The following is a 15,645-nucleotide window of genomic DNA, read 5'->3' as shown; positions in this document are numbered from 1 at the left end:
TAATTAACAACATGCCAGTCTGCTTTATCTGTGTGAGGTCCGGGGCTGACAAAATGAAAGATAATTTCCAGTACTCCATAATAAAGGGTTAGAATGTCTCAACAGGGGTCAGAATATCTGCATAATATTATTTAAGAAAAAAAATATAATTAATCAACAGATTTCATGTGAATAGCAACAAAAACTTTATTCAAACCATGCTTCTATAAAAAGGGCATTTTTCCTTTATTTTGTGATTATCTTAGAACAGGAACATTTATGGAAGCTACTAACTGCAAATACTTAAAGGAGGGAATCTATATTTTTTAACTGTACAGTGGACTGAAACACTTAAAATCAACTGCTTCTTTACATAGTCATGGTCAAATGCATGATTCAACCACTAGAGATATAGGGGCACATTTACTAAGGGCTTTGCGCCAGTTTTCTGATGGACTTTGTACGTTCTTTAAGGTGTAAACTTGCACAGGTATTTAAGAAGTGTCCGCGCCACTGTTGCACAGCTGCACTAGCCACCATGCGACACAAATTAGGGGTAGTTCCGCTGCTCAGTCAGATCATGCGCCTAATTTAACATGCAAAGTATGTTCCCTGCCCTGTGTTAAAGGTGCGCTACAAAAAAGTTGGTGAACTCTTTTGGGCCACTTCAGGGAAGTGACGGATTCATGATTTCTGGTGCGTATTCTTCATGAATCTGGCCCACTGAGCATTATACAGGGACAGAGCACTTTTAGTGCAGTTTCACACATTCTTAGTAAATTATCCCCATACAGTATATAAACATATAATTTTCTTATTGGGTGTATATTATAGATTGTAAGCGCTGGATTTATAGAGCCATGCTAGTAGTAGAACAGAAGGAATTATTTTATTAATATGTCTTGCAGAAGATTAGTGTATATATATAATAAAGAATGTGTCACGGTTACACCCACGATCCTCTGGAACTGATTGAGGGTGTACCCGTGCCTGCTGCCGCGGTCCCCGCTCCCCCAGCTCTCACTTACCTCTCCAGGCTCCAGCCTGCACTCTTGCTCCCACTCTTCTTCCATGCAGTTGCGTGCTCCTGCCACTAGAGGGAGCGCGCGCGGACTTCTCCCAGCCTTAAAGGGCCAGCGTCCTCCTTATTGGCTCTGGCATTCCAGGCTCGGCTATATAGCCTGGCGTCTCCCAGCATCCCCTACCGGATCTTCAGTTCATTCTTCTGAGGAGAAAGCCTTCTTGAGCGTTTCCAGACGCCTCTGAGTTTCCGTGTTCCCGGTTTCCTGTGTTCCGTGGTGTCCCCTTGTTTCGTGTTATCCTGTGGCGGTCCTGGTGTCCCGAGGTCCTGCCTGCCTGCCTTCCCGAGGTCCTGCCTGCCTGCCTTCCCGAGGTCCTGCCTGCCTGCCTGCCTTCCCGAGGTCCTGCCTGCTGCCTGCCTTCCCGAGGTCCTGCCTGCCTGTCTGCCTTCCCGTGGTCCTGCCTGCCTTCCCGTGGTCCCGCCTGCCTGCCTTCCCGTGGTCCCGCCTGCCTGCCTTCCCGTGGTCCCGCCTGCCTGCCTTCCCGTGGTCCCGCCTGCCTGCCTTCCCGTGGTCCTGCCTGCCTTCCCGTGGTCCTGCCTGCCATCTGTGGTCCCCTTGTCCCTACCTTGGCTGCCACCGTGGGCCTAGTCGCACCCGTGGAGCGACCTGGTGACTCCCCGCCGCAGGATAACACGAAACAAGGGGACCATCCCGCTTTGCGGCGGGCTCTGGCGAAGACCAGGAGTTCACTTAGACTCCGCTCCCCGGTGTGGCTAAGGTTGTTATCTCCTGCGGTGGTACAGGGAGTCCACTTACTTAGTCCTAAGGGACTATTCCCCTGAGACTGTGACAGAATGGCAGCACTCCAGAATTTGACACGTTGGAATAAAAGTACCTTCTTTTTCTTTTTCATTTTTTTTTCCAATGTGCTGCCATTCATTGTAATAATTCAAATATAATTGTGGGTGGACTGAGTCAAGGTCCTGGGCTTTGCTCCCAACATAGATTTATCTGTGCTGCTTGTTTCCATAATATACCGTATATACTCGGCTATAAACCGACTTTTTCAGCACAATTTTTGTTCTGGAAAAGCACCACTTGGTTTATATTCGGGTATATATAAAAAACTCTTTCTGAAGCCCTCCGCTGGTCCTCTTCTCGATCCCTGCCCGGTGGCACACCAAGTCCATGCATGCTAGCGGCGCACACACACACTGACGTCAGCAAGTGGCTGGCTGGCTATGTAGAGGGGCTGGCTGGCTATAAACAGGGGCTGACTGCCTATATACCGAGGACTGGCTGGCTATATAAAGGGGGCTGGCTGGCTGGCTATATACATGAGACTGACTGGCTATATACTGGGGAAAGGGAACTGTCTATATACAGGGGACTGGCTGGCTATATACTTGGATTGGCTATATAAAAGGAACTGGCTGGCTAGCTATATACAGGAAGTTGACTGTCTATATACCGGGGACTGGCTGACTATATACTGTGGACCGGCTGACTATATACAGGGAACTGGATGGCTGGCTGTATAGAGGGGACTAGCTGGCTATATACTGGTGCCGGCTATATACTGTGGCTGGCTATATAATGGGAGAAGGGGGCTGGCTAGCTTTATACGGGGGGTTGTGACCAATGCATTTTCCATCCTAGGCTTATACTTGAGGAAAAAGATTTTTCCAGTTATTTGTGGTAAAATTAGGGGCCTCAGCTTATTTATATTCAGGTCAGCTTATACTTGAGTAAACCATTTATATACATACATACTAACTCTTTGCTATCACTGCACTGTGTTTATATATCTTACTTGCCAATTTTGGTTTGACCCCAGTGCAAGAAACAAAATAAAAAATGTTAAAAACCTAAAAGGAAACCCAAATTGTAACAATAAACGCTACAAACTGTCCTGCAAAATGTATTGGAAGAGGATGACATGAAAAAGCTTTTTTTCACCTTTTTATTTGTTCACATCATGCAAAATCAAAGTCCAAAAAGTTGGTTTCTCAAAAATTGTACTGATTGTCTAGTGAACATTGCAATTAAAAATACCAGCCTTAAAGGTTTCAAGAAAAAATAATTTAATGATTGTACATTTCCTAATATGGTATCAATGAAACTAGGGATGCAAAAAATGTTTCACTTAATCCAGGTTCTCAAATAGCTGTTTACTTAAAAAAATTAAAAAGTTTGGGAGGTGGGGAATAAAAAAAGGAATGTGAAAACTAAAAATATGACATGATCAAAATAATCAGAGTAAGGATTAGTATAGATTGTATTAAGTGCAAAAATTGTTTAATTGTAATACATTTTGCCAAATTATCCAAGGGTATGTTTTTGCTGTTGTTTTAATTGCGCTAATTTTGACATTGAAGGCACCTCCAATCTACATTCCACTTGACAGACATTAAGATATTAATCAGCCCAATATCAGTGAGCAATAAAAATCCCACAACAGATTCCCTAGGTCCAGGATTATCCCAAAATACATTATTGCATTATTAAGGGCTTACCCTAATGAATACAATTCCTGGTATATATATAAGGACATTTTATTCTAGAAAGTTACAGTTTCCCATCATTCACATCATTCCAAATCCATCATATCACTTAATCATTTACATTGTATAGGGCCTATTTTAAAGGATGCCAGACTAATTACTACGTAGAATAAGGAAAGAAACTAGCGACCCTGGAAAAAGCAAGAAGAAAGATGGCAGTAAAATTTAACACCATTTTGGACACTAAAACAAAATTCCCATCCTGGACAACCTATTTGCATACTTTCCCAGAATCCCCTAGTAGAGCGTCAATGGCTATAAGTCTCCACACGCCTACAAGGCAGCCTTAATTGGCAGTCTCCTTAAGCAAAATTCTTTCTTCCCAACCCTAATCAAAAGCCTCTCACTCAGCCAAACCAGTTCCCTATGCTGTACTGAAGAGACCCAACCAGGTCGAAACTGGAATAGATATACAAATTTGTTTTTAACCCTGCATCATGTCATTAGGCTTCCTGGAGTCATGCTTGATGTCAAGGGAGCTGCCTAGCAATGTACTTAAAAGAGGTGTGGTTTGCCTTATCCCATCCTGGAAAACTTTTTTGGATATTTTCACTTGAGTCACCAAACGCTTAAAAGGCGGCCTTAATTGGCAGTCTCTGTAAGGAGAATTCTTACTTCCAGACCCTAGGGGAATCAACAGTAATATCATTGGTAAAAATTGCTATGAAAATTGTTCCAAGATAAAATATGCAATAGGTGATCCCTGTATTTTTAAATCATGAAAGACATTCTCACATTTTAGAAAATCAAGACTGCTACTTACACCACATATGTTATACGGAACCTTTCATCTTTTCTCCTCTTTATGCAGACCTTTTGATACAGTCTGGGTGAATACTCTGATAAATTAGTTACTCAGAAGATATATAGTTGGACGTGTACTGTACTATAAAATGGTAAATTAGATTTCATACTAAAGAAAGTTTCATTTTCCAGAGCATCACGTAGAGGAACAGTCCAAGAATGTCAGCAGGATCCTGCAAAAGCAGGTTGATGATGTAAAGATGGAATGGGACAAGTTGAACAAGAATTCAGTTGAGTGGCAGAAAAAATTAGATGATGCACTTGAAAGACTTCAGGAACTGCAGGATGCAATGGATGAACTGGACCATAAACTACGTCAAGCAGAGGCCATGAAAGGGTCCTGGCAGCCTGTGGGAGATTTGCTGATTGACTCGCTACAAGATCATATAGGAAAAATAAAGGTCAGTTCTGAGAACAGTTCACTACAGTAAGCATTTGAATTCTATTGGAGGATATCATTAACCAAAAAATAAGCATTTATTTTTAAGACCCAACTGCTAGTTTACATACGATCTACCCGAAGCTGGAGGTGCACTAACTTCTAGTGAAGGCAATGTTTCCAAAACAACATCATTATATGTTTATATACACAACATTTTAGGTTTTATGCAACATTATTGTTACACAAAACACCGCTGCCTAGAGAAACTTGTTATACACTTAAAAAGCAGCATATAATTCTATAACATAGAAATACTACTGTACAGATAAAATAGAGGGGAAACCCTACTGATTGATTGAGGTCCCTTCAGTGGGAGCCCAATAGATCACAAAACCAATAGTTTGCTGTCCACACAAAAGAATGGAGTAGCTGTCCGCTTCCTGTACCACTATTCATCTTTATGGTACTGCCTGAAATGGCCTGATAAGCAAGGTACTTGGCTACTTCAATAAATGCCATAGATAGGCAATGCAGTGGCAGGGTTCATGCCAGACCTGTCCCTCTATTCATGTGGGGATACAATGGAGCCCTGTTCTTGTAGTTCATGGGGGTCTATGATGTGTGGTATATGATACAGGACAAGGAGATCAAGGTAAGATTCCTTGTGCCATTTATCACTACTTTAAGTCCACAAGGTAGGATGACTATCACCCGCTATCATGAGCGTGTGGTGTTTGGCATGATAAACATGTTCATATTTCAATATGTCTTGAGAACAGAGATGCCATGTTAGAAGTTCCAATATATTATTGTCCATAGAGCCAAAACGGACTGTTTTGGGATCACATTTTTGTACCACACCATCTGCACAGTTTGTTAACAATGTACCATTCACCTAGAATCTGTTGTCTCTAGGCAGCTTTATGAACTTCTTTGCAACTCCTACAACTTTTTTTAAATCAAGCAAGACATCCCCTTGTGACTTCTAACTATTTTGTCCTTTTTCCAATTTCATGAAAGTGTAAGATTACAGTTTTTTCATGTTTCCCGGGTGAGTTTAAATAAAGAACTCAAACACTGCAAGATTTGGTTAAACTATAAAACCGGCAGAAATACAGTAAACCCTAAGGTATTGTGATGCAACCAGTATCTGAAAGAACAAATTTAAGATATTTGTACAAAAATGATTACTCAATATTATTTTTAATAATATTTTACACATAAAAATGCTCCCCATGCGTGGTCTGCCTGTGTTTTGCATTTTATGGAGGTAATATTTTTGGACTACAAATTGTGAATTGTATGCCATTGTGTATTACAGAAAGCAAGGGATTTTTCAGCTTGCTGCCTCTGTATTAGAATCTGCTAAAGGAATTGATTAGTCTCACTTGGTACAATGGCCACGAAAGAAGGAGCTATGAAACCAGAAAGTGCTTTTAACATTTGGGTGGGCCCTGATGTCTGACAGAAAGCAGTTCATCTGTAGATGACCACACTAGATCCTTAAGTATTTGGTTTATTGTCCAACACATTACGTTTGCCGAAATGTTAAAACTAGAAGAAGTGTAAACATACGTGGACTACTACGTATTGAAAAAAAATACTTGCCTGAACACTCCATATGTCAGATTCCTCCTTAAAATGTATCTAACCTTTTAACAAACTCTGCAGAAATCAGTGGTCCAGTGTCTGTTCAGGTAAATAATAACGGTGAGATTTCTCAAAGTGTTGGTGAATAGACCAGTGCATACTTACACAACATAAAGAGAGGAATATTTAAGATAAAAACATTTATATGGGGTCCCCGGGTTATGATCAATATAGGTTCAGTAGGTTTCTTCTTAAGTTAAATTTGTATGTGATTCGAAACTGTGGGGCTCATTTACTTACCCGGTCCATTCGCAATCCCGCGACGCGTTGACCGACATTGATTCGGAGCTTGCCGGGATTCACTAAGGTCATGTGCCAGATATCCACCAGGTGCTGCTGCTGCACCAAAGTCCGCCGGAGTTCGCCTTCTTCGTCCCGGTGTATGTTTTCGGACGGCCACGCCCCCTGATCTCTGTTGCTTGAAAGCCGGTGCCGATTCCAACCCTTGAGCCCCTGAGCCCCTGAGCCCCTGTATATTTTAGAATTGTAGTTCCAGACAAAATTTATTTTGCCCCCAGTGACAATTTCAGAGAGCTCCACCAGTGGTCACAGTGGGCAGAGAGGTCCATCTCTAACTAGGGGTTGCCGGTAAATCGGGTGTCCTCAAGAAGGGGACCTCCTGTATTACAAAAAAAAAAAAAGAAAACCAACGGACAAGCAATAAAAACCAAAATCAGGATACCAGAATGCAGGTAATAAATTACCAGAGTTACTGGCAGGATGGCATAGACACAGAAGGGGGAGATTCCAATCATAATTTCATATTGTAACCAGCTGTGGGAAAATTAAAGACTAAGCCTCTGGATGTATTCGGAGCGACAAGGGGGGCGTGGCCACTATCATACACTAGACACTGTGGCGTTGGCATATGATAAATCTCCCCCAGAGTCCCAGAGCTGCTGGCAGAGTGGCATGGATATAGTATCCCAGTGCTGCTGGCGGGGTTCAAGGAGAGATCCAGTGCGACTAGCAGGATTCAGAATTCAGGGTTCCAGCAAACATTGGCAAAGCTGACATCAGCACAGTCTGGTCTAGCAACAGGTATAATAATCCGTCCTGAGGCACCTGAGGAGCAGCCCCGGGATACTGCCTACAGCAGCTCACTGGCCAGGACCTGAGGGAATCACAATCAAGAACCAGACAGCTTTCCAGAGATACTGAAAGGAAAACTAGGTGTAGCTCAGAGGGTCGTGACAGCGGTGATTTATTATTCCTTCTCTGCCAATTTTCTGGTGGAGAAGGCACATAAATCTCCCGTCCTCACCAGTTTGGGGCTGAGAGCGTGATGGGAAGTGGGAGAGCAGGGACAAGAACTACATGAGAAACCTGAGGGTGACTATAGCAGAATCCACCAGACATAGTCTAAACTAGCAGGTAAAAAGACAATGGGGGTCATTTACTAAGGGCCCGATTCGCGTTTTCCCGACGTGTTACCTGAATATTTCCGATTTGCGCCGATTTTCCCTGAATTGCCCCGGGATTTTGGCGCACGCGATCGGATTTTGGCAACGGAAACCGCTGCATTAAAAAAAAAAATGTGTCGTGAAAATTGCACTTACCTTCACCAGGAATAGGCCGGTGAAGTTCAGGGCATTCCAGCGGACTTCAGCGCAGCAGCGCCACCTGGTGGACGGCAGAGGAACTGCCTTAATAAATCCCGGTCGGACCCGAATCCACCGCACAGAATGCGCCGCTGGATCGCAAATGGACCGGGTAAGTAAATCTGCCCCAATGGGGCAGATTTATCAAGTGTCTGAAAGTCAGAATATTTACAGTTGCCCATGGCAACCAATCACAGCTCCCCTTTAAAATATTCATGAGCACTGGTAAAATGAAAGCTGAGCTGTGATTGGTTGCCATGGGCAACTGGAAATATTCTGACTTTCAGACACTTGATAAATCCGCCCCATAATGTTCCTGTAAGGTCACATGACAGTGAGGGAGTTGCATGCATGAAGTTGTCAGTAAGAGATTAGTTTAAGGGATATAAGCCTTTAGACTAGGAACATTTTCTTACAGATCTTCCATGAAAGCAAAATCTGTAACATTACTATGAAAAGGGGAAAAGTCCCGTTGGTACTGTTACATTACACAGATATTGGTCATGCATAGGTGTTATCCACATAGTGAATAAGAGCTAAATGCAGATCATCAAGTTTTGTCCTAAGGTGGTGGATTACAGCTTAACCTATACTACTGTATTAAAGTGTGAAAATCCCAAGAAATTGACTGTTAAAGGGATTTACATATACTACAGCAATGGATTTTTAATTCACATCATTTTAATTCTACAGTAAAAAGAATATATTATTATAAATTCATACAATTCATACCATAAGCCAAATAGCAAATTAATTGAGTTACAGTTTTGGTCAGATTAACCCCTTAAAGAATAAACTCATTTTCACCCTTAGGACGCAGCCCAATTTTTCAAATCTGCCTGTGTCACGATATGCAGTTATAACTTTGTAACTTTATCTTACCAAGTTTATTCATGACATCTTGTACTTCACATTAATGCTATATTTTAGTTTAACCCCTTAAGGACCAGGCCCTTTTTTTGTTTTTGTGTCTTTATTTTTCACCTTCAAAAATCTACAACTTTTTTATTTTTCCATGTAAAGAACTATTTATGGGCTCATTTTCTGCGTAAGAAATTGCACTTCATAGTGTTAGTATTCAATATACTATGCTGTATACTGGGAAGCTGCAAAATTCTAAATGATGTGAAAATGGTGAAAAAGCACATTTGCGCCGTTTTCTTGTGGGCTTGGTTTTTACAACTTTCACTGTGCGCCCCAAACGATCACTAAGATGCCACATTTGTATAGGTTTTATAATGTTTTCATACATGTACAAAAAAAAATTCTTCCTTTTGCTATCTTCTGGCGCTAATAACTTTTCATAATTTGGTGTACATAGCTGTGGGTGGTGACTATTTTTGCGACTTTTGATGACATTTTCAATGCTTCTACTTTTAAGACTGTATGACCTTTTGATCACTTTTTATTGAATTCTTTCTATTTTTCAAAATGGCAAAAAAATGCCAATTGCGACTTTAGTATATTTTGATAGATCGGGCATTTTCGGACGCGGTGATACCTAATGTGTTTATGATTTTTACTGTTTATTTATATTTATATCAGTTCTAGGGAAAGGGGAGTGATTTTAATTTTTATGGCAGTATATACGGATTTTGCAGACCATCTATTATAATGTGCAAATCGTACATTGTAATAGATAGCCTAGATCATGATAGCCTCGGATCTTTGTGTGACCCGAGGCTGTCATGGCAACAGATCGCAGCTCCCCGATGACATCACGGGGAGCGACGATTGAAGCCAAGATGGCAGCGGCCACGCGCCGCCGACTCTTTAATGCCGCCAGCGATCAAAGGGTTAACACCCGCGATCAGTGCAATCACCGATCACGGGTGTTAGCGACGGGCGTTTGCTTCATTGTGAGCCCTCTGAGCCCGTGAGCCCTCTTCATACACCCCATATGCAACAATTGGGTTAACTATATTTCACTTATTTGTAAAAAAAATTTGGTGAAAGTTTTAAATATGTTCCTATTTTTCTGCATTTAGGAGACTTTTGTTTTGTATAAAAAAAAATTATTATTTTTTTTTTCACTGTTATTATGTCCCCCTTCTGGACTTGAACAAATGATCATCTAATCACTTGTTCAAAATAATACACTGCCATACTGATGTAAGGCAGTCTATTTGAACAGTCAGCCTGTACAAATGCGAGGTGACGTACATGAGATGTACATGAGAGGTAGAGATTAATTTAATATCACTGACAGATCGAAGAGCACAGGTTGGGTGATAGACTGATATATATATATATATACAGGCGGTCCCCTACTTAAGAACACCTGACTTACATACGACCCCTAGTTACAAACGGACCTCTGGATTTTGGTAATTTACTGTACTTTAGTCCTAGGCTACAATAAACAGCTTTAACAGTTATCACTGGTGTCTGTAATTAAGATTTATTGTTTATCCTGGTTCTTATGACAATCCAACATTTTTAAAATCCAATTGTCACAGAGACCAAAAAAATTTTGACTGGGGTTACAATGATATTAAGATATAAGTATACGGTTCTGACTTACATACAAACTCAGCTTAAGAACAAACCTACAGACCCTATCTTGTATGTAACCCGGGGACTGCCTGTATATATATATATATATACATACATATATATATGTATATATGATGCGTGTATATGTTACTGTATTTATGTGTGTATATGCTGTGTATATATATATATATATATATATATATATATATATATATATATATATATATATATGTATACATGGTGTGTATATAATGTGTGTAATTGTAACTCACATGTAGGAGTATGCAAATATGTATATTTTCAAGGGGGTAAGGGGTCCTATTCAGAAGTCTGCTATGGGCCCTTACTCTCCTAGTTTTATTCCCCTGGCACAGACAAAATAAAATGTTTTTATTCAAGAAAGCTATTTTTATCTGGGTGACTATTGCTCAAGTACAGATATAACAGAAGGAAGACTTGTCTTTCTGCACATCCAAGAAAACATCTGCTAGCATAAACAGAGCATTTGGGCTTGCCTACCATTCATTCCCACAGTGATTTAGTCTTTGTAGAAGGTATAAGAATATAATTGCTCCAGACAACTGCTTAGCATGCTTTGAAGTCTATAGAAGAACTTTTTTTTAGTTTTATCTGAACTCAGGCTGTCAGCATCAAACTGTACAATCAATATGAATTAAGCTGCCCCACTTCTATTTATATGTTCTTTATTACATTATGTTGGGTTGCTTATGATTTGCGATAGCTAAATTAAGGCAGAATTTCAGTTTCCTTCTACATCAAGGTAAGATCATAGCTACAGCATAGTGCCTACAACATGCTGCATACAATGATGCATTTATAATTGAACATTATATTTCCTAAGCACTGCATAGTCTTAGGCTGATAGTCTTTATAAAATGTCAAATGTATTTAAAATGTGCACACTCTATGTCACCAGCAACACTGATGAATATTAATTTTATGAGTGATGTGTGTCTGAAATTAAAATATTCAAGCCAAATGTTTAATTGACAAGCTATGATTTTCTTTACTAACTGTATATATTATCAAGACCGTAAAAAAAATGAAAAAGAGTTCCTCCTCCACACAGCTATGAAAAGAAAATAATCATAATTTCTTTGTATTCTCATTGGGTTGCTGCCACCATCCACTTTACTTCTGGCACATATGAATCTAAACTACCTTATTTTGAGCAACAAAAAAAATTCAAATATGCCAAAATGAAGAACAATTTTCTTAATACTTGTCTTTGATGAATTCAAAGAGGGCATGTTTTCAGGACATCTTAAAATGTGTCTCCACACAGAAAGCATATTTTTGTGTCAGAAATAGTTCCCCTCTCTTGACCCAAGTTATATGCATAGTAAATATGCATTGATAAAACAACATGGGGAGAGAAAAAGAACTGGTCCGCACATGCACACATTGTACAATGATCTACTGCCGCTAGGCTACATTATGTATCGAACTCAAGGTTTTTAGTTACATTTTGATCAAATTGTATAAACCCACTAACCACTTTGTTGTAGTGGGCCCTACATTATTGTGTGCAGTATCATATGGCATCCACCGCCACTGCAGCACAGCGCCGGCAGGGACCAAGACCCGGTTGCCCCCCAGCACCAATACTGGCAGGCATATCCCCCATGGCTCCAGGCCCCATGTCCCCACCAGCACCGCACGACAGTAGCAGTGGATACCATGCAATACCGCACCACGTGAACAGGAAAAAAGGCTCCCCATGTGTGAACAGGTGTTGAATACTCATTGTTTCATGTGGTCTCAGACACTAGCTGGGTGAAAGTAGGGGGCCCCCATATGCAGTCTCCTGCTAATTTAAATACACCTGGGTCAAATGGGGTGGAGTGCTGGTACCAGGCAAAGAACTAAATAAATGAAGGGATAGAATATACTAAACCAACATGGGGAGAGAAAAAGAACTGGACTGCACATCCACACAGCACTTTATCCAAGGTCTCATTCACATGCCCGTTTGGGGACGTATATACAGCCAACTTATATACGTCAGATATACATCCCCCATAGGCCGGCAATGGACGCACAGAACTGTACGGAGTGGTACGGTGCAGCAAACGTGCGGCACCATATCGTTCCATAGCCGGGAGAAAGATAGGACATGTCCTATCTTTCCCTGGAATATGGTGCCGTGCGCCATGTTTCTCTATGGAGAGGGGCGGGGCTTAATGGCGCTGTGCCCGCCGTACCGTAGCCATATACACACCATGTATGTGAATATAGCCCAAGAGTGTATTTTTTTCCAAAAATGCTGTTTGACTCATTCACCTTCCCTATAAAGGTGTACTGAGTTATGAAGGTAAAGTCTCTTGCAGTGTTCCCAATGAATCCTTTGCTCTGGAAGGTATTTTAAATTACATACAAGAAGGAGTGAAATATTTTGCCCCATGTAAACCTTCATTTACACTGTTGTGGAAATTCAACAATAAACTGATTGCTTGCTCCAAACTTAAAGCTTATTTCTGTTGGTTTAGAAGCACTGGCCATGTCAATCCTCTATATATTTAAAGGGAACCTGTCATTGAGAACAGGGACAATAAACCTTACGCACCCTCTCACTGTTGAAAAGTGCAGTGCAAGCATCCTAGCTTAAATCTGCCTACTCCCACCAGCAAAATAATAAAGACCCGCCCTCTGATGCCCCAACAGATACATTATGAGACTATGACGTTGTGATGTATCCACCGGCCTTGCTGCACCGTATGCCAAAATTACACCAGGTCCCACCTGGTGTAGTTTTGGGTAAAAACCTGCATGTTATAAAATATGCACGGCATGTTGGCCCATTCCACATGGCATGAAGGTGACATTATCAAAAGAATAATCACAATTTCTTGCAGTGCTCAAGAAATTCCGATTATTTTAGTGCTTTTATGCCAGAAAACTAAATTCACCATGTGGTTAGAGGGACATAATTCTGGTAAGGACAGGAAGTGGACAGGTAGAGTACTTCCTGTATTCTCAGGCTGAGATATAAAGAGACACATAGCTGTCTGTCAAAAAAGGAGGTGTGGTTCACTGACACTCTGGACAATATGTGACTCTAATTTTTTCTTTGGTGTATAATTGAGACATTTGGCAGGTCTTTTTTCGCCTTATGTATGATCATGTCTTTTTTACTTGTGACACATGTTCAGTTTTGCTTTCCCTACAGACAAGCCATGTGAGGGGGTTATATACAGGAGTGGACACATGTGATGTAAATGCATCACAACAGCTGAGAAGAGGAGATTTGCCTATTTTATTGCTGTCAACATGGTGTTTACAAAATCTGTTGACATATTAACATGTGTTAACAAATGTTTTCGTTAACATGGTTTTTAAGCGCCAAATTAACAGCAATGTAATTAGGCAAACCTGCTCTTTTCAAATGTACAAAGGAACAGGAAACAATATGCTACAAGTACGCTATGGTTTCTCAATATCTAAGGAAGAGGCTGGTGGCTGATTCTCTTGAATTTGTTAACCATTCTTTTATATGCAAAAACACAATTTCTTGTTACCTATTTAGTTTATATTTCACAATCCTGCTGGTAATGTATGTTTGGGAGATGCATATTGGCAGAATCCATTTATTTTATGAATCATGTCCAATCATCTTATTTTTTATCAACTCCTCTCCTTCAGTGACAGAAGTTGGGAAAAGAAAGTGTAAGCAATTTACATTTTGCTCATTGCCCTTTTTCAGTTCCAAACATACACCTCAGCTAAGCAAAGTGTTCAAGTATATAGGGGACACAGAGAGTAACATGGAAAAACAAATTCCATTTGTTTCAAAGAGAAAAGAAGAACTAAATTGTTTGGAGATTCACAGTCTTTTCAGTGTTTACATCTTGAGTAAATTGTGTCTGAGCAGATGTTTGACACAACATAATATTTCTATAGGTGCCCATTTAAAGAATGTAGTACTTGTAGTAGTATTGCATTTTATAGATAAATACCTTGCTATAAACAAAAAGAGATTGCGCAGCACACAAAGCTTGAGAAAGGCTACACGTACGTTGCTGTTTGTTATTGAATATGGAATAAGAAGAAAACCTTTTTTTACCACTTAACTTGGTGTGCTGCGCAATCTCTTTTTGCTTATCATTGGAGGACCTGAGGCCCGGTCCTAAGAAGCTTGCACCCATCTACATGACCTACTGAATGTGCTGCTTGGACTTTCTATACGTAAATACCTTGCTAGTTACAAATGCTGACTATACACATATATTTCACAATCTTCAAATTATTATTTTCCTGTTATTTTTCACCATGCGGTAAATAATAAAGAGCCGGCAAATGATTAAAAAAGAGCTTTAAACATAAGTTTGATCATCCAATGTCTGGCCTCTGACAGTACCTTGTAATAAGATTTTTTTTGCCGTCTTCTGCCTCTAAGGTATTATCTGTATGAATGTCTTTTCAACATTATTTGTCTTTTTATTCTAAAGAATCTCTAGATTAGAGCTAAAACCTCATCCCTACCACTGCACAGTCTTATTATTCATCTGATATATGTCAAGCCTCAATTACCTTTTAAAGAAAGCATATTTGCTAGCAATGGATAGGGAAAACTGTGAAGGAGTGAAAATTTATTTTTCTCTAGTTTAATATTTAAAGAATGTGTTAAAAAAAAAGAGTGAGAGACGAGAGACTGGTGTGAGCCCTCTGTTGAATTCAGAACATAGTGAAACCTATTTTCAGAAGATAAAGTGGGGAGATAGTAGGACTTATGGGAATTCCCTATCTTGTCTGTGGAGGCGTGTCTCTTTTCAATATAAATGGCTTTTGCTGTGCTCTTAAGGCGTTTCGGTAAGAGCTTACTCTACAGAATATCTACACGGAATAGAAATGTCATTTTGACCTTACTGTACTAATAACTTCACACTGTAAAAGTATATTATTCATAATTTTCTATGCTTTTAGCTCAAATAAAATATGCCCGTGTCACAAATATTTTATTGCACATTATTTCATTTCCAATATCACTAGCCGACAAGTAGGGCTTTTTTATGGGTGTGTTTTATACACTTTTACCTAGAAACACAGAGATCATTTTCATAGAAATTCCCTATGATATGGTGCTATATTTTACCTACATTTCGATTTACTACCTTTGTATAGATTTC

At 40.1% G+C, this 15,645-nt stretch overlaps 1 protein-coding gene across 15 annotated transcripts in view; it reads left to right on the top strand.

Annotated features, from left to right (window-relative positions):
• DMD (dystrophin) overlaps positions 1 to 15,645 on the top strand; it is a 1,566,296-nt gene that overhangs the window by 1,224,107 nt on the left and 326,544 nt on the right. For all 15 annotated transcript variants that reach the window (XR_011853162.1, XR_011853161.1, XM_072135922.1 and 12 more), the window contains one exon: positions 4,502 to 4,770. Coding sequence is in view for 13 of the 15 variants with exons in the window: in XM_072135922.1 (XP_071992023.1) it covers positions 4,502 to 4,770 (269 nt within the window). In the remaining 2 variants the exon portion in view is untranslated. The remainder of the gene's footprint in view (positions 1 to 4,501; positions 4,771 to 15,645) is intronic.

Source organism: Engystomops pustulosus, chromosome 2, assembly GCF_040894005.1.
Source record: "Engystomops pustulosus chromosome 2, aEngPut4.maternal, whole genome shotgun sequence".
Taxonomy (NCBI): domain Eukaryota; kingdom Metazoa; phylum Chordata; class Amphibia; order Anura; family Leptodactylidae; genus Engystomops; species Engystomops pustulosus.
Note: the sequence above shows the minus strand (reverse complement) of the source record. Positions and strands in the feature narration are given on the sequence as shown.